The sequence below is a fragment of the Brassica rapa genome, chromosome A07 (assembly GCF_000309985.2).
Source record: "Brassica rapa cultivar Chiifu-401-42 chromosome A07, CAAS_Brap_v3.01, whole genome shotgun sequence".
Taxonomy (NCBI): domain Eukaryota; kingdom Viridiplantae; phylum Streptophyta; class Magnoliopsida; order Brassicales; family Brassicaceae; genus Brassica; species Brassica rapa.
This window is the reverse complement of record NC_024801.2, coordinates 8,604,506-8,622,284: the sequence shown is the minus strand read 5'-3', so window position 1 is coordinate 8,622,284 and position 17,779 is coordinate 8,604,506. Positions and strand designations below refer to the sequence as shown.

General features: G+C 36.3%; 2 protein-coding genes across 2 annotated transcripts; both read left to right on the top strand.

Moving 5' to 3' along the window:
* Positions 1 to 7,684: 7,684 nt before the first annotated feature.
* Positions 7,685 to 10,502, top strand: LOC103828629 (mediator of RNA polymerase II transcription subunit 37f). The gene is made up of 5 exons (XM_033274463.1): positions 7,685 to 7,914; positions 8,048 to 8,315; positions 8,397 to 8,611; positions 8,701 to 9,661; positions 9,734 to 10,502. Exons 1-5 carry the CDS (start codon positions 7,860 to 7,862, stop codon positions 10,242 to 10,244), a joined length of 2,010 nt encoding a protein of 669 aa, XP_033130354.1. The 5' UTR covers positions 7,685 to 7,859; the 3' UTR covers positions 10,245 to 10,502.
* Positions 10,503 to 16,734: 6,232 nt separating this feature from the next.
* Positions 16,735 to 17,547, top strand: LOC103828628 (multiprotein-bridging factor 1c). Its single transcript, XM_009104256.3, has one exon. It carries the CDS (start codon positions 16,816 to 16,818, stop codon positions 17,260 to 17,262), a length of 447 nt encoding a protein of 148 aa, XP_009102504.1. The 5' UTR covers positions 16,735 to 16,815; the 3' UTR covers positions 17,263 to 17,547.
* The last annotated feature ends 232 nt before the right edge of the window (positions 17,548 to 17,779 follow it).

Sequence of the window (17,779 nt, the reverse complement as noted above, 5' to 3'; positions counted from 1 at the left end):
CCCGGAATGAAGAGAGATGTAGCAACGTGGGTTTCTCAGTGTCAGGCTTGCCAACAAATAAAGGCCGAACATCAAGTTCCAAGTGGCTTACTTCAAAGTCTACCAATCCCTGAATGGAAATGGGATGCTGTGGCGATGGACTTTATTTCTGGTTTACCTAGGCGCCAGGCCGTGGGAATGATGCAATATGGGTAATTGTCGATCGTCTTACTAAATCTGCTCATTTCCTACCAATGAAACTCACAGACAAAGTGGAGACATTAGCAGAGTTATACTTGAAAGAAATTGTAAAGCTTCATGGGGTACCAGCAAATATAGTATCAGACCGAGACCCGCGCTTTACTGCTAAATTTTGGCGAGCTTTTCAACAAGCTTTGGGAACTGAATTGCACATGAGTACTGCGTTTCATCCAGAAACCGATGGTCAAACCGAAAGAACAATCAGAACCCTAGAAGATCTGTTAAGGTTGTGTATTCTTGATTGGAATGGTCCGTGGGATAAGTTTCTGCCGTTGATAGAGTTTTCCTACAACAATAGCTACCACTCGAGCATCGGAATGTCACCGTATGAAGCACTATATGGTCGACCTTGTAGAACACCAGTGTGTTGGGCAGAAGTTGGTGAGCGAAGAATGCTTGGTCCAGAAATTGTAGATGAGACTGCTGAAAAAGTAAGAGTGATTCAAGCAAATATGAAGAAGGCTCAAGATCGTCAAAAGAAGTATGCAGATCGCGGTAGAAGAGAAGTCAGCTTTGCAGTAAATGATTTAGTCTTCTTAAAGGTAGCTGCACAGAAAAAAGGAAAGGAACGATTCGGAAAAGTTGGGAAGTTAGCAACCCGTTACATAGGTCCGTACCGAATTGTTACTAAAGTCGGAGAAGTAGCCTACCGACTTGAACTTCCACCTGATATGCCTATGCATCCGGTATTTCATGTATCGATGTTGCGTAAGCATATACCAGACCCCAATATGGTAGAGACGCAACAACCAGAGAACTTGCAACCAAACCTCACCTATCCTGAAGGTCCTTTGCGGATAGGTGAATGTCGTATCAAGAGATTGAGGAACCGAGAGATTTCTCAAGTTCAAGTATTTTGGGGCAAGGGTCAGAGAGTTATTGTCACATGGGAGGATGAAGATAAGTTCAGAGCTGATTATCCAGAGTTCTTCTCAGGCGTCCAGTGAAGTGTGCACAGTTATATTTTAGAATTCGGGGACGAATTCTTTTGAGAGGAGAAGAATGTAATGACCTTCATATATTAAAAAAAAAAGGACCTCTTGATTCTCGCTTGTGTCTCTCAATCTCAATCAGCTGCTTGCATTCATAGTTAATTATTTAAACATCACATGATAGTCACAAGCAGGCTGCTTGCTTGCTGGATTAATTAAAATTAAATCATGTGGCTGAGAGAGATTTCTTCAAAGGAAGGAATTAGTGAACTGCTTAGTGGATGGTTATGAATCAGAAAGCCAGCTGTCTTATTCTCACCAAGACTTGTGTAATCTGAAGAAACTCAACTTAGCCATCAGATAATTAGTCACCACTTTCTTCTCTCCTGTCGTGAGAAACAAAAGAAAAAAAAACAGAGAGCATTTTTAGAGAATTCAAGAGAGAAAGAAGAGAAAATCAGTGGAGAAAAATCAAGAGAGTTTTGGGTGTTGTTTCTTCAACCAGGCTGTGTTGTTGTTGATGTGTGGAAGAAGAAAGGTAATTAAACTGATCAGATCAAATCACCAGCCTTGCTCTGTTCTGAACCAAGTTTTGTTTCTATTTTGATGATAGTCATATTGTGAGCTTAGCTTGAGAGGAGTGTTCAGCCAAGATCAACCCTTCTAGTTGTTTTGGTAAGCTGTAGTAAAGTGGTTTGGATGTGGTGATCAGAGAACCTTATTAACCGTCATGAACCTTGTCCATTCTCAGGATCGTTTCAGCTCATTCGAGATCAGTTTCAGGCCTTCTTAAATTTGGTTTCAAGACTTGAATCAAGGTGAGTCTAGGCAGTTGGATGAATAAATCATGTATGAGTGTAGCATGATTTAGTTGCAGTGAATAGTCACGAATGATTAAGTGTTGTCTAATTATTCTTGAAGTGTTCAACTCATGTTAACTCTTAGGAAATTTTCTTAAGTGTTCATGGAGGTTTATCTATAACTTAGTACTTGTTCCCAAGTATTAATTATATATGCATTCATATAGTTAATAATTCATGGAAGTAATAATCATATGAAGTCTTAGTCAATACACATTACTTAAATATCCCCGTATTATACGAAGAGCCGTCACTTGTTCGTACGTGGTTCACGTAACGTTTCAAGTTGTACGAAGACACGGAGTTACGGTATTGCAGACTAGGGCCGTGTACTGGGTGACGATCCAGTGTCGGGTGTTCATCAAGTGATTATCCGAAGGAGATGAATTTTAATTATTTTTATTACCCGCTAAGCTCTTAGCCTTTTGTGGTTTCGGGTTTAGCATATGCCTATAAATATATATATATATATATATATATATATATATATATATATATATATAATTATGAGTTAAGGGCGGGTGATATGGAGCGATGTATAGGAAGAGATTCATAGTGATTATGTACTAATACTTGAATGATCATACTAATGCATTATTGTGATTGCTTGTGTTGATTTGTTGTGTTGTGATTCTAGATTCACTGAGTATTTGTTACTCACGACTCATTCGTGTGTGCAGGTAACCATTAGGCGGGAGATATTTTTCTCTTTTGGACTAGAAGGAACGGCGTAATCAGCGGTAGTTTTTGTTGTCCTTGCAACGAACCTTTTGATGTATATTTACTGTAAAACGTTGTTGGGCGATAGGCCGTAGGATAAAACTATAACGGTTTGTAAAATGTTTAAAGTAAATAAATAAGGTATAAAGAATGTTTTATAAACTACTAGTTCTCACATGATATTAGTCCTTGTCCGGGACAAACCAACTATCGAGTATTGCTTGTCGGGTTGAAAAGCCTAGAGTGATATCCGATAGGAGCGTCGGTGTTCTCAGTTTGTTGATCTAAGGTGATCAGAATTATTCTGGGAACCTCGGATCGACCTTCGGGGAACAACGACGGTGTCATTTCCGGTCATCTATGATCGGGGGTGCCACATCAACAAAGCCTTGTATGGTTTAAAACAGGCTCCAAGAGCTTGGTATAACCGGATCGAGGGATACTTCATGAAGGAAGGATTTGAGAAGTGTTATTGTGAACATACACTCGTTGTGAAGAAGGAACAAGGATATATTTTGATTGCCAGTCTCTATGTTGATGATCTTATATATACAGGCAACTCAGACTCTCTATTTGAAGATTTCAAGGAGTCAATGATGGAGGAATTCGCTATGACTGATCTTGGGAGAATGAGGTTCTTTGTAGGAGTGGAAGTTGTTCAAGATGACAGAGTAATCTTCATCAATCAACACAAGTATTCAGAAGATATCCTGAAGAGGTTTGGAATGGAGGAATGTAATCCAGTCAGTAACCCAATGGTGTCGGGACAGAAGTTGGCAAAAAAAGGAGCTGGAGCAGAAGTGAATTCGACTGGGTTCAAGCAATTTGTGAGAATCTTGAGGTTTCTAACAGTCACAAGACTAGATATCATGTTTGTTGTTAACTTGGTGAGCATATACATGGAGCATCCAACAGAGAAACACTTGTTGGCAGTGAAACGAATCTTGAGGTATGTTCAAGGAACATCTGAGTTTGGGATTCAATATAGTAGAGAAGGTGGAAGGGAGATGTTGGGATACGCATATAGCGACTATGCACGCGATGTAGATGATAGGAAAAGCACATTTGGTTATGTGTTTGTGATGAGTAGAGGAGCAATGTCTTGGACTTCAAAGAAGCAGCCCATAGTGACTCTATCTACTCCTGAGGCTGATTTTGTTGCAGCGGCGTATGTTCCTTGTCAGGCCGTGTGGTTAAGAAACATTCTTGAGGAGATTGACGTTGATCAGAAGGAGGGAACTGTGTTGTACTGTGACAACAGCTCGACAATCAAACTCTCTAAGAACCCGGTTCAACATGGAAGAAGCAAGCACATTCCTGTAAGATTTCTTTTCTTGAGAGAATTGTTTAATGATGGTGTGATTAAGCTTGAGTATTGTCCAACACAAGAGCAAGTATTTAATATCATGACAAAGGTGGTGAAACTGGAAGTGTTCGAGAAGTTGAGGATGAGCTTGGGAGTGTGCTTGAAGGAAGAAGATCAAACTTGAAAGAGCCATTCAAGTTTAAGGAAGGATATGTTGAATAAACGTCATCTGTTGACGTGTGCTGGAAAAAACAATTGAGTCTTATTTGAATAAGTCTAGCTGAATTATAGGCCATTGAGATTGTTGAGATTGTTGAGTTATTTTCGAAGTCAGTTTTGTTCACTCGTTGTAAGACCTTTGATCTATTTAAATGTTCTCTTCTACGATGAATAAAATACACTTTCAGATCATACTTGTTCTTGAGGTCTTTTGATCATTCTAAAGTTAACAAAACTATGATTCTTATTGCTAATCAGAACCGATACAATCTCAAGTCACCAAATTATGCCTTGAGTCATCAAATCCAGAGAACAAGCTCTCTGAATCAGATGCCTTCTTGAAGAAATGAACTTAACAAGCTTATTGATCAAGTCTAACAAAACCGATGAACAACAAAAAAGGTAAAGTTTCTATTTATACTCTTTCACTAATCTTCTGCTCTCTAACTGCTATCTCCTTTCTTCTCGCCAGCTCAACAAATCTCAGCCACATCAGCATAGCATTCAATATCTATTAGTTTGTGTTTATGAACACGAAGGTTTACTTGGATAAGAGTGATGAGTTTGATGAGACAATGGACAATGTTGGTGATTCAGAAGAGGATGATGAGAAGGAGGAGGAGCGTGAGGTTGAGTATGAGAGGAGGAAGAAGTCTAACAATGTGGTTATAAGCTGTTCACAGATTTAGTTAAGAGGTTTGGGAAGATATATGAGAAGATGGAGAAGAGTAAGAAAGAGCAGATGAAGGAGTTAGAGAAGATAAGAGGTGATTTTCAAAGAGATTTGGAGCTACATAAGCTCATAGTGAGATCACTAGGCTACGTGAAGAGGAGGAAGAGCATCATCATGGTGATGGTGATGGTGAAAGTGAAAATGATGAAAGGGAGAATGATTATGATGTGAATCGTAGTGATTGAATCTTTAATAACAAATGACTAGGCTTGTTTGTTTGTTTTAGATTCTAAAATCAAGGTTGAGAATTCAGAACTGGTGAGTTTTGTAACTCATGTTTGATTGATGGTTTCAAGTTCTATTTGTGTGGGTTAGTAGATTAGTATAAGCCAAGATAATTTTTCTAAACTTATTGCATTATTATATATCTCCTTATTATTAAGATAATGGAGTTTATGATGATTATTTCTCTTGAGCTTAAACCATAAATTTGTACACATTTACAAAAGAATAGAGAGCCAATATCTTAATTGATGCAATGTATGAGATTGCTTTATAAGATATATAGGGTGTGAGTTCAATATCTCTATGCATAACCACAATTAAAGAATAAATGATCGTAGATCAAGGCTAACTATTGTGCATGGGAATAAGATACATACATACATTTTGTTGCCAAATACGAATTTGCAAGATAGATTCAAGAATAGCTATTGATAGTCTTCTTTGAATTGAGAAAGGAATAACTCAGGCCCGTAAATTCAATCAATAAAGGAAGTTAACATAGCTTATAAAGCAATCTCACCATATTTTATTCATTTGTCCTCCATAAGCACACTTGATTTTTGTTTCATGGATACTTTGAATAACGAGTATGTGATAATGAATTGGTCACAAATGTAGTTGAACCACATATTCTACAAAACTTTGACATAGAATCTCGTGTAAGCTCGTAACAAAATCTAGAAGATCAATATACTTACACCGCTTTTCATCGTGCTTTAGTAAAAAACTAAAAATATGTCGATACAAGCATGCCCGACTTTGAGGGTGTGCCGAGAGTGCAAAAGCACAGGGCCCAACTTTGGATTCAACAGATTTTTTTTTAGAATTAAAAGTCCTTATTTTTAAAAACCATTACAAAATATGACCCAATTATTTTCATGGTTTATATTTATTAAAGAACACTTTAGAAAATATTTGGACCAGCATTGGACCCTAAATTTCAGTGAGATGGGCCTGGATACAAGTACCTATACATCTGGAAGAACTTTACAATAATTTATCATTTACTTCAAACTAGGTGTTTCACCCGCAAGTGCGGACATATAGATTTTATAACTACTTATTAATACATGTATTACTAATTAAAAAAATAATTTTAAATAATTATTTATGTTTTCATTGAAGATTCTTATGTATTAGGAATTTTTAAAATTTCTTTGTGCACTATATTCATTATTAATAAATAATATATAAATCTTAGAGATCATTTGATATTCTTTTTCAATTATATAGAATTAATAATTTTACTTAATATTTAGTTATATATTTTCTGTTTTTAAACTTTTAAGCCCAAGTCCATACTGGCCAAATAGTGATAATTTAGTTTCCATGGATAATGGAATCCATGACTGATATGTGTACACACCAAACCCCAAAATATAACCACTAGGCTACCACCACTTGGTTTTATAATATTTTCTTCATTTTGGGTACATAATCTTCTTATTTGGCCTATATATTTCCACAACATTGAAATACAAGCAAGTTTTCAATTTCTATCATTATAAATCGATTAAGCATATATATATATGATAAAAAGAGTGATCATTCTTTTTTGAGAAAAAGACTAGAATAGCACTAAACCAAGTTTTTGTTCCCAAAGTAGCACTCAAGGCTCAAAGTCACAAAAATAGGTTTCATTAAAGAGGTAAATATACACATATACCCCTTGGGTTAATTAATCCAAACCTTAGGGTTTAGAGTTAAGGGGTGGGGTTTTTGAATTAGGGTTTAAAATTTTATAAAAAATAAATAATAAAATAAAAGAAAAAAATTTTAAGAACAAAAAGTATTTTTAAATTATAAAAAGAAAATTTCAAAAAAAATAAAAAAAAAATTCAAAAAAAATTTCAAAAAAAATTATAAAAATTTCGAATCTGAAAACACATAATCTGAAACTATAAAAAAAAATTCATTTTTTTAATTTTAATTTTATTTATTTTTATTTATTTTTGTTTGTGTATTTAATTTTAATCCAAGGGTATTAGGGATATTTTACCTTTTAATAAATGTCATTTTTGTGACTTTCTCTTTCTAGTGTTATTTTTGAGACATAAATTTCAAAAGGTGCTATTATTTACAATTGCCCTTCTTTTTTTCATAGAATCATTAAAAATAAAATTACTAAATTTGTCCCAAAACAAAACATTCAAATACAAGCAGTAAATTAATGTCTAAAAAAATTCTAAGCTGATTAATGAAATTTATTCGTCGTTAGTTAATGATGGATTTGACGTGACAGCAATAGAAGAAGACTCAAGGCCCTAGGCCTAAAGGAAAAAGGAAAGAAAGCCCATTATTCAGATTTAAGAAGTAAGTAACCAACGGCCAGGATTACTCCAACGTAACACCCCGATCTGATTGGCTGATGCTGTAGATCGTTGCAACATCATTGGTCCACATCATCGCAATGACATAAGTTTACATTCCTTCTTGTAGTTCACCGCAATATCATTGGTCCACGTCATCTTCGATGACATAAACTTTACATTTCCTGTCCTACGGGGATTAAAACCAAGCTTTGTTTTAAAAAGCTCCCAACAGAGTTAACTAAAATTAAATAAGAAACAAGCAAAACAAAGAGAGAGAGAGAGATCTAAAGAGAAAAGAGGAGAGTATTCGATATGGCTCGCTCATTCGGAGCAAACGGCACGGTTGTGCTCGCGATCATCTTCTTCGGTGAGTATCTTCTTCTCTTTTGTTTTGTTCAAATCGATAACACATTGGCCTCTCTGCATTCATGTTTGATCTTAAGAGATATGTTGAATAGTGATTCATTTACTGATTATTAAGAGGTTGGAATGTATTTCAGGATGTTTATTTACGTTTTCAACGGCTAAAGAAGAGGCCACGAAGTTGGGAACAGTGATAGGGATAGATCTTGGTACCACCTACTCTTGCGTTGGTGTTTACAAGAACGGTCATGTTGAAATCATTGCCAATGACCAAGGCAACCGTATTACTCCTTCCTGGGTTGCTTTCACCGACTCCGAGAGGCTCATTGGAGAGGCTGCTAAGAACCAGGCTCCTCTTAATCCTGAGAGGACCGTCTTTGACGTCAAGAGATTGATCGGCAGAAAGTAAGTAAATGCATTTTGCTTTTTTTGCTTTAGTTCATTGCAAGTTTTTCTGTTTGCTTAAATTCTTGCTTGTTGTGGCAGATTCGAGGACAAAGAGGTTCAGAAGGACAGGAAGCTTGTGCCTTACCAGATTGTGAACAAGGATGGGAAGCCGTACATTCAAGTGAAGATCAAGGATGGTGAGACCAAGGTTTTCTCTCCTGAGGAGGTCAGTGCCATGATCTTGACTAAGATGAAGGAGACTGCTGAAGCTTACCTTGGCAAGAAAATCAAGGATGCTGTTGTTACTGTTCCAGGTTTGTTTTTTTTTTTTTTCTCATTCCTCCTCGTTTTTAATTAATATAATTTGCACATGTTTTATTGATTCTTTTATTTTTATGTGCAGCTTACTTCAACGATGCCCAGAGGCAGGCTACAAAGGACGCTGGTGTTATTGCTGGTCTCAATGTTGCCAGAATCATCAACGAGCCCACTGCTGCTGCTATTGCCTACGGTCTTGACAAGAAGGGTGGTGAGAAGAACATCCTTGTCTTTGACCTTGGTGGTGGTACCTTTGATGTTAGTGTCTTGACCATTGATAACGGAGTGTTCGAGGTTCTCTCCACAAATGGTGACACTCACTTGGGAGGCGAGGACTTTGACCACAGGATCATGGACTACTTTATCAAGTTGATCAAGAAGAAGCACCAAAAGGACATCAGCAAAGACAACAAGGCTCTTGGTAAGCTCCGCAGGGAATGTGAGAGGGCCAAGAGAGCTCTTAGTAGCCAGCACCAAGTCCGTGTGGAGATTGAGTCCCTCTTTGACGGTCTTGATTTCTCCGAGCCTCTCACCAGAGCTCGTTTCGAGGAGCTTAACAACGACTTGTTCAGGAAGACAATGGGACCAGTGAAGAAGGCCATGGATGATGCTGGTCTACAGAAGAGTCAGATCGATGAGATCGTCCTTGTTGGTGGAAGCACCAGGATCCCAAAGGTTCAGCAGCTGTTGAAGGACTTCTTCGAAGGGAAAGAGCCGAACAAAGGTGTGAACCCCGACGAAGCTGTTGCTTATGGTGCGGCTGTCCAGGGTGGTATTTTGAGCGGAGAAGGCGGTGACGAGACCAAAGATATCCTTCTTCTTGACGTTGCGCCACTCACTTTGGGTATTGAGACAGTGGGAGGAGTCATGACCAAACTGATCCCGAGAAACACAGTCATTCCGACAAAGAAGTCTCAGGTTTTCACGACGTACCAAGACCAGCAGACCACCGTCTCCATTCAGGTCTTTGAAGGTGAGCGAAGTCTTACCAAGGACTGCAGGCTGCTCGGGAAGTTCGACCTCACCGGAATCCCACCAGCCCCAAGGTTTGTCATCTTCTTTGTTTCTTTATGCTTTGCTTGATCAATTATATAACACACTTTGTTTTGTTTTGGCAGAGGAACACCTCAAATCGAGGTCACGTTTGAAGTGGACGCCAACGGTATCCTGAACGTGAAAGCAGAGGACAAGGCCTCTGGTAAATCAGAGAAGATCACAATCACGAACGAGAAGGGTCGTCTGAGCCAGGAAGAGATTGACCGGATGGTTAAGGAGGCAGAGGAGTTTGCAGAGGAAGACAAGAAGGTGAAGGAGAGAATCGACGCAAGGAACAGCCTCGAGACATACGTGTACAACATGAAGAACCAAGTAAGCGACAAGGACAAGCTTGCAGACAAACTTGAGGCGGATGAGAAGGAGAAGATAGAAGCAGCGACCAAAGAAGCCTTGGAGTGGCTTGACGAGAACCAAAACTCAGAGAAGGAAGAGTATGACGAGAAGTTGAAAGAAGTAGAGGCTGTGTGTAACCCAATCATCACAGCCGTGTATCAGAGGACAGGTGGTGCACCAGGTGCGGGAGGAGAATCAGCGACCGAGGAGGAGGAGGATGAGTCTCACGATGAGCTCTAAGTTGTGCCTTTTCTTATTCTTAATTTGTTAGAGAGACCTCTTGGTGAAGATTTTGAGGGATAAAGAAGAATTGATAACGCTTTTGTTTTCTTTTATTTTGGTTTTTTTTTTTAATGGATAGGAATGGGGGTGCTCTCTTTATTATGTTCATCTGAACCCTTGTCATGTACTTCTTTCTCAGAGCTTGAAAAGCCGACATTAGACACTGTTTGGTAGAAACCATCTTCAAAATAAAATAGTACTTAAAACATTTTGCAACATTCTTCTTATATCCAGCAAAACCTGCAAAAGAAAAAAAAAAGTGATTTAAGAATGCATCTTTGTGAATTAAGAGAAAAAAAAGATTTTAAAGATATGATACAAGGAGTACCGTCAAGTATAGATCTTATATGGTGGTTTCAGTGATAGAGTCAGGCGTAAATCCTTATACAGCATGTAGAATTGTCGACCGTAGAATCGTCTGTAATATTTCTCATAGTTGTATTAACATAATTATCCAACGTTAGAAAAAAAAATGTATCGCCCAAAACCTCAGGGGAAAACCATACACATTTGAACATTTTGACATATAGTAAAAATTCAAAAGAAAAATTCACATTAATGCATAATTAATTAATTATATCAAGACTAATATAGCGCATAGATAAGCTATCATTTTCTCTAGCATACTTAATAAACATAACACAAACCATTGTCAATAAACATAACACAAACCATTGTCAATAGAAAAAAAAAACAACAAAAAAGGGTATGCAGCAACAATGATTGCGGCTCCTTGGATGGACAATCGTTGTAAAAAAGGGATCGAGGATTGATAATTCAGAGGATATCAAATATATTGCAAGGGAATCCCTTGCAAATAAAACAAAACAGTCAATGTTAATATTCTTATCCCAAAATCCTCACCGCTGGAAGGAAGATTGCTAAGGAAAGTGCAAGCTTCAAGCAAACCTCTTTTAAGATAATCGGCATCAGCCATACTTGAGCTAGGTTCAATATGAAACAAGTGTACCAGAAAAATAAAGGATCAAGAATCCTTGATATGTTCCCAAGACAACTTAAACTATTTGCAGCTCTTGGTTTTCGCTTGGTCAGGTGATTCGCCCAACCTTATTATATCTGTGAAAAGAAAGAACGAATGACTCAATAACTGGGTATAACTCAACCACCAATGAGAAAACACAAATATTGTTTCAAGTATTGTTTTTTTTAAACTAAAAATGAGAACCACTAAGGAAGATGTCCTAGTATCAAAAACCTAGCTCATAACAGCTGAAAAGAGGCCTCCATATCTTTAAATCCCCACCAAAGTAGTAGCAAAGAAAAGCAAGAAAGTATGAAAGTTCCATTTGAAGATGTAAGATGTCTACCTTGAAATAGTCGCTGCCGTAGTTGCTGACGCAGATGATATGTTGAGTGGTGAAGACCATGTGAAATCAAGATGCTGAGTTGGAGTCGTGGAGACTTGGAGAGCAATGGAGTATCTTGGAAAAAAAACATTGAATAACGTGGAGTTAATGATAAAATAGTTATGGGGATCGTCGGCATAGTCACAAACACAGAGGCTGATTTTATTGAGAGAGAAAAGCTCTTGGGTGTGGTCTTGGTCGTGCCGAAGCAGTTGCTAAAGTACTTGACGGAAGAGAAACATAAGCGGTATAGCTTAAATATCTTTCAGTAGTGTGTGTTAGGGTGTTAACACTAGACGTGTAAAAGCTGAATTAAGCAGATCTTGTAATAGATTGTTTATAAGTGATTATAATAAAGCATAAGTGTTTGCTTGTAGTATTTTGTCTCTCAGTTTACTTTATGCAGTACTATTGTGGTGTCTCCTTTGCATTAACACCATTACCCACATGCTAATAGCTTTTGCACTGCATTAGCTATCTCACTTTCAGAGATACTAGTCTGATAAAAAGAGGACCTCAAATCTATAGACTTAGTAATAGCACTGAATCAAGCAGGCCAGTTTTTTCAACTATACCTTTCTGCATTTTCCCACACAGCTAATGGCCATCCTCCAGTCAAAACTCCTTGTGATCAGCTCATGCATCTAAGTATCTAACTCATAAATTTTCCCTGAGAAAAACATAACGGACGCAGATGTAAATGTACCAAGGAAAAGGATCACATCCATATATTCTGACTCTCCATAATTGCTTCTACGACGCATACATTTTCTTGAAAACACCTGCAGGTATGCATAGAGTATTTGTGTCGTTTATTTTTGTGATATCTTTTCTTTCTTGAAAGTGTATTCCTTTTTGGTGTATTTTCCTTAGGCTAAAAGGGATCATCGGGCAACATTTTATTGGCGTCTATGTTTCACCTAGGGATACATGGACATAATCCAAGAAAAGAAACTGCAAAACTAAAAGTTTACAGATATGGCATATATATATATAATTCTATAAATTTATATATATATAATTCACACTTTAAATCTCAAAATAGAAGTAGAGCAAAGAACATGTAACCACAATCATAAAATAAATAAATAAATAGAGCAAAAAAATATATGGATACAATTATAAATAAATAAAAAACAGAGTAAAAAAAATATAGCCACAATTTTGGCGGGTCTGCTCTGGTTGTAGCTTCGTATTTTTCCAGCAGAGCTTCAGTGACTTTTATTTTGGCAGGTATGATGTGGTTGAGACTTTGTATTTTCCAGCAAAACTGCGAAGTGACTTTTTATGACGGGACTGTGTGGTTGGAGCTTTCTACTCTTATAGTCGTGAAAGGGGGATTTCTGTGACCTCTCGTTCTAAGGTGAATTATTGGTTGTGCTTGTGCTTTTGTTTACTATTTTAATTTGTTGTTCAAGATTTTGTTTTTCTGTTTCTTTTTATAGTATTTCTATACATCTCACAATATGGATTCTTCTTGAGAATTTAGGTTATATGTACCACTGACACTAAAGTTTTTTTTTAACATCTAATTTTATCACTTATATTGAATATATGTGATCAACATGCAAAAGAGCATGTAAATATTGAGGTACATAATAATAATATTAAAATTTTACTCCTTCCTCAACCTGTTTCGCCATCATCTACTTTGTTTACATTCCTTCTAAGCCACTGAAATCTGAAATTTTGGAATTTCCTTGCCCACCATCTAATGTCTCTGATCCAGTTATAGTATCCAAAATGTAGCTTCTTATTGTTGAGGATGTCTATTGCCTTTTGACAATCACTTTCAATTATAATCTGATCATATCCCAAACTCCAGCAATGTTGTAGTGCCATTAGGATCTCTTGTAACTCGCTTTCTAAAGCATCTTGAACTCGTTTCCCTCATGTTTGAGCTGAACCTTTATAAATTCCATTCTCATCCCTAATAACCCCTCCAGCTAATGCTTTAGTCATTTGTTTATGAAATGATCCATCAATATTACATTTCTTCCATCCTCTTGGTGGTCTTGTCCATTTCACATTCTCAGGATTATTAAAGACTTCTCCTCACTTACTTACCTTGCTTGTGGACCAGCTGATGGAAGTTCCAACCAATAAGAATCCTAATGAACCTGAAAATATGATAAAGGCCCCAGAGTTGTTCGCCTATTTAGATATTCACGACCGTAGCAGCTTAAGAAGCAAAGGGACAATGGGGTGGAAATGAGAAACAAAAATATTCTGATAAAGACGTTCTTCAGTAGTCTTGTTTGGTTGTATGGTTTCGTTGTATCACTCTGTTTCCATTCCTTTATATCCTCTTTTGCATACCGCAGCAGTGTTCTCCAGTGCGTCTCTTTTTGTTGAAACACCAAGGTATTTCTACTCTTCCACAGTCTCCATAAAATCCATAAAGGTAGATCTTGATAATGATCTAGCAGTGTAGAAAACGAGTATTTTAAGCATGCCTCAATCTTTTTTCAAGAGATGTTGATCAACTATTGATGATTAGATACACAAGAAGATCTCCATATCCCTACAGCATACAGAAACTCAAAGAAAATGTGCTTCTCTGTTTCTTCTACAGAACAACATCTTCGACAATAATCATTCCGAGTGATGGGTCTTCTTCTGAGATTGTTACTTGTCACCAAACATCCATATAACAATCTCCACAAGAAGTGTTTTAACTTCGCCAGGGCTTTTGTTTTCCATATCTTGTGTTTTAGCTCTGCAGATCCATAAGTTGGTAATGGAGGGACATTATATGGTGAATGAGTACCTAACCAATATCCAGACTTCAATGTGTACAATCCATTTTCATTATAATAACACTAAAATTTTCCAAACTGTGATACAAGGCAGTAATCAGAATCTCAACATTGAATAAGAAACATTACATTACTCTTTATGTTCTTCTAAATCAACATACACAATCTTCCACATACACGCATGATGTGAATCCACTCAAAAAAATTGAGCATATACCTAATTTTGGAAATACTATCTCGAGAGAGACGAATCCCCCCACCCCGCGGTGGATTTATCAGTTCTTCGACGAAAATATTATTGAAGATTGATGGAAAGACATGACACCAAACTTTCTCAGTAAAGTATATGTTCCTCTAACCTCATGGTCCTCATCCACAGATATCGATACATTTCGTTCAGCGGAATGTACCGAAACGTCTTCGTTGACATCCCCTTCTTTCACAATTAATTGTAAAAACATTTCGGGGTAATACCATCACCAGAACCATGAGTCACGTGCAACTGGACTAAGGCCTTGAGTGTTAACCCCAGGAAGAGAAGAATGCATAGCGGAGAAAATATATGTTACCATTCAATCACTTGTTTTGCTATTAATTTTATAAATGAAAATGTTCAAGAGCAGTGCGGGGGAGATGACCGCACCTATTGTAGAAACTAGAAAACATTAATATGACGTGGTTAGTAAGTTATGCTATTATAAATAAATTATTGTTTAATTATTAAACTATAGAAAATAACACAAATACAACTACTATTTTGATCTATATAACATACATAGATTAAAATTTTAAATGTGTATTATTTAGTTAATAAAATTAATTAGAATAAAAATATTTTATTTTTAAGCTATAATACATATTATAATTTATTTAGTTTTGTTTAAACGACAACTGGAAGCCTTTACATTAAAATGTGATATATTACTTTAAAATTACATAATAAAGTTTTAATAGTAATATTTTCATATTGATTTATTTACATTTTTATTTTTTTTAAAAATTTCAAATTAATTTTGTTTAAAAACACTAGCGTAATTATTATTTTTTTAAAAATAAAATATTGGCTATAAAATTCAATAATAGCAAATTAAATTTAATAGTTCAGATATATAATATATTTCAAAATAATATATTTTTAAATTATATTAATTTCACTGATTTTTATTTGTTAAATATAAATATATTATCTGTATTTCTCATATACTATTCATTATACATGTTACGATATATTGTATTTTGAACTGTTTATTTTAAGCAAACCTAGTCACCCTGCAATCTGCGTTTTTTTAATACTAACTGCAGTTAATTTGTATTGCAATATTTATTCCGTTTGTTCTGGACCGCTCAGTTTTTGTTTCCATTCGAAGCCTAAAGCGATATCTGGCTTTGCATTTTTGACGCTTCACGCTAGATGCCCTAGTGACCGTGAGATACTTTTCTATTAGAGTTATTCTTGGGTTCACTCCCTAGGGTGAACCTATAGGTTCACCAACCAATAAAATTTAGTTATTTTAAATCTGATATCTTTTAAAAAAGGAAACAAAATATTGTCAAATTATATTACGTTTTTAAAATTAAAAAAAAAGTATAAATGAATAAAAATAATAGTAGCTGCAAAAAAAAGTTTTCAAAAAAAAAATTAATACCATAAACAAAACACTAAACTCTAAATCTAAACCCTAAACTCTTTGGTAAACCCTAAACCCTTTGATAAATTTTAAATTCTTGAATTTAAAAAAAAATATTTTTAATACAATCAACAAAACACTAAATCCTAAAACCTAATCCTAAACCCTAAACCCTTGGGTAAATCCTAAACCCTTGGGTAAACTCTAAACCCTTGGATAAATCCGAAACTCTTAGATCAAATCTTAAACTTTAAGATTTATGATTTATTCAAGAGTTTAGGATTTACCTAAAGGTTTAGGGTTTAGGGTTTAATATTTGTTGGCAGCGTTAAAAATACTTTTAAAAAAATTCATTTTTTTGCGATTAAAAAATCTTCTTTTTGTGATTAATACAATTTTTATTTTAAGAATATAATATAATTCAATAATATTTTGTTTTCTTTTTTAAAAGATATTAAATCTAAAATGACACAATCTTATTGGTTGGTGAACCTACAGGTTCCCAAGAATAAGTCTTTCTATTACTGTCTACAGTTGGATACAAGACATAAATTTATAGTAACGCCACGTCACCTACAATAACACCCAATAAAACAAGAACACGTCACCAGCCTAAGAACTGTCCAGAAACGAAAATGGAGTGATCGAACTCTCCAGAAACTCGTCTCCTTATATAAAGACCTCTCCTCCCAGCGACGCCTTCATCGTTCTCAATTTCAGAAACTCATCATTATCATCATCTCTCTGAGATATCAAGTTTTAAACAACAGCGACGATGCCGAGCAGATACCCAGGAGCCGTGACGCAAGACTGGGAGCCAGTGGTGCTCCACAAAACCAAGCCAAAGAGCCAAGACCTCCGTGATCCCAAGGCGGTCAACGCAGCTCTCAGAAGCGGCTTAGCGGTTCAGACTGTGAAGAAATTCGACGCAGGTTCGAACAAGAAGGGCAAATCGATGGCGGTGCCGGTGATCAACACGAAGAAGCTGGAGGAAGAGACGGAGCCGTCGGCGATGGATAGGGTGAAAGCGGAGGTGAGGCTAGCGATACAGAAAGCTCGGTTGGAGAAGAAGATGTCACAAGCGGATCTAGCGAAACAGATCAACGAGCGGACACAGGTGGTTCAAGAATACGAAAACGGGAAAGCTGTTCCTAACCAGGCCGTGCTTGCCAAGATGGAGAAGGTTCTTGGTGTTAAACTCAGGGGTAAACATGTCAAATAATTCAAAACGATGCCGTCTCTGGTTTCGTTCTTCCTTCTTTTGGGTGCACGTCTAATTTCGTATTCTCAATCTTATGAATATAAATAATAACGCTTTTGGCTTCGTATTCAAACGACATCGTATCTGGCAAACGATTGTCAAATTTGAAAAGGAAGTGGGTTTGTTCTGTTTGATTTAACTTGAATTTCTTCATACATGAGTCATGACTGGTCTAAATATTTCTTATTTGCATGTATAATTGTATTCCTGTAATCAACAAGATTAATAATCCTTTTTTAAAACAAAGTCGGTGTTTTATGGACATCTCTGGACTTGGTCTTATAGGTCTAATGGGTTTGTGACTCAGAACTTCTTGGTTATCATATAAATTTAGAAATGAATCAAGAAATGTGTAATGGTAGCGTGACATCTGCATCTGTGAGTAAGTTACTCGGTTCGATGAAGCATCCTTTGTTTCTAAGCGGGAGTCCAAACTAGACAGAATCAGTATTTGTAACATGTTTAGATTTTTTAAGTA

Coding starts and splice junctions, on each gene's coding strand:
- LOC103828628 (XM_009104256.3), top strand. CDS start 16,816: ATGCCGAGCAGATACCCAGGAGCCGTGACGCAAGACTGGGAGCCAGTG.
- LOC103828629 (XM_033274463.1), top strand. CDS start 7,860: ATGGCTCGCTCATTCGGAGCAAACGGCACGGTTGTGCTCGCGATCATC. Junction 7,915..8,047: donor GCTCGCGATCATCTTCTTCG/GTGAGTATCTTC, acceptor AATGTATTTCAG/GATGTTTATTTACGTTTTCA. Junction 8,316..8,396: donor AAGAGATTGATCGGCAGAAA/GTAAGTAAATGC, acceptor TTGTTGTGGCAG/ATTCGAGGACAAAGAGGTTC.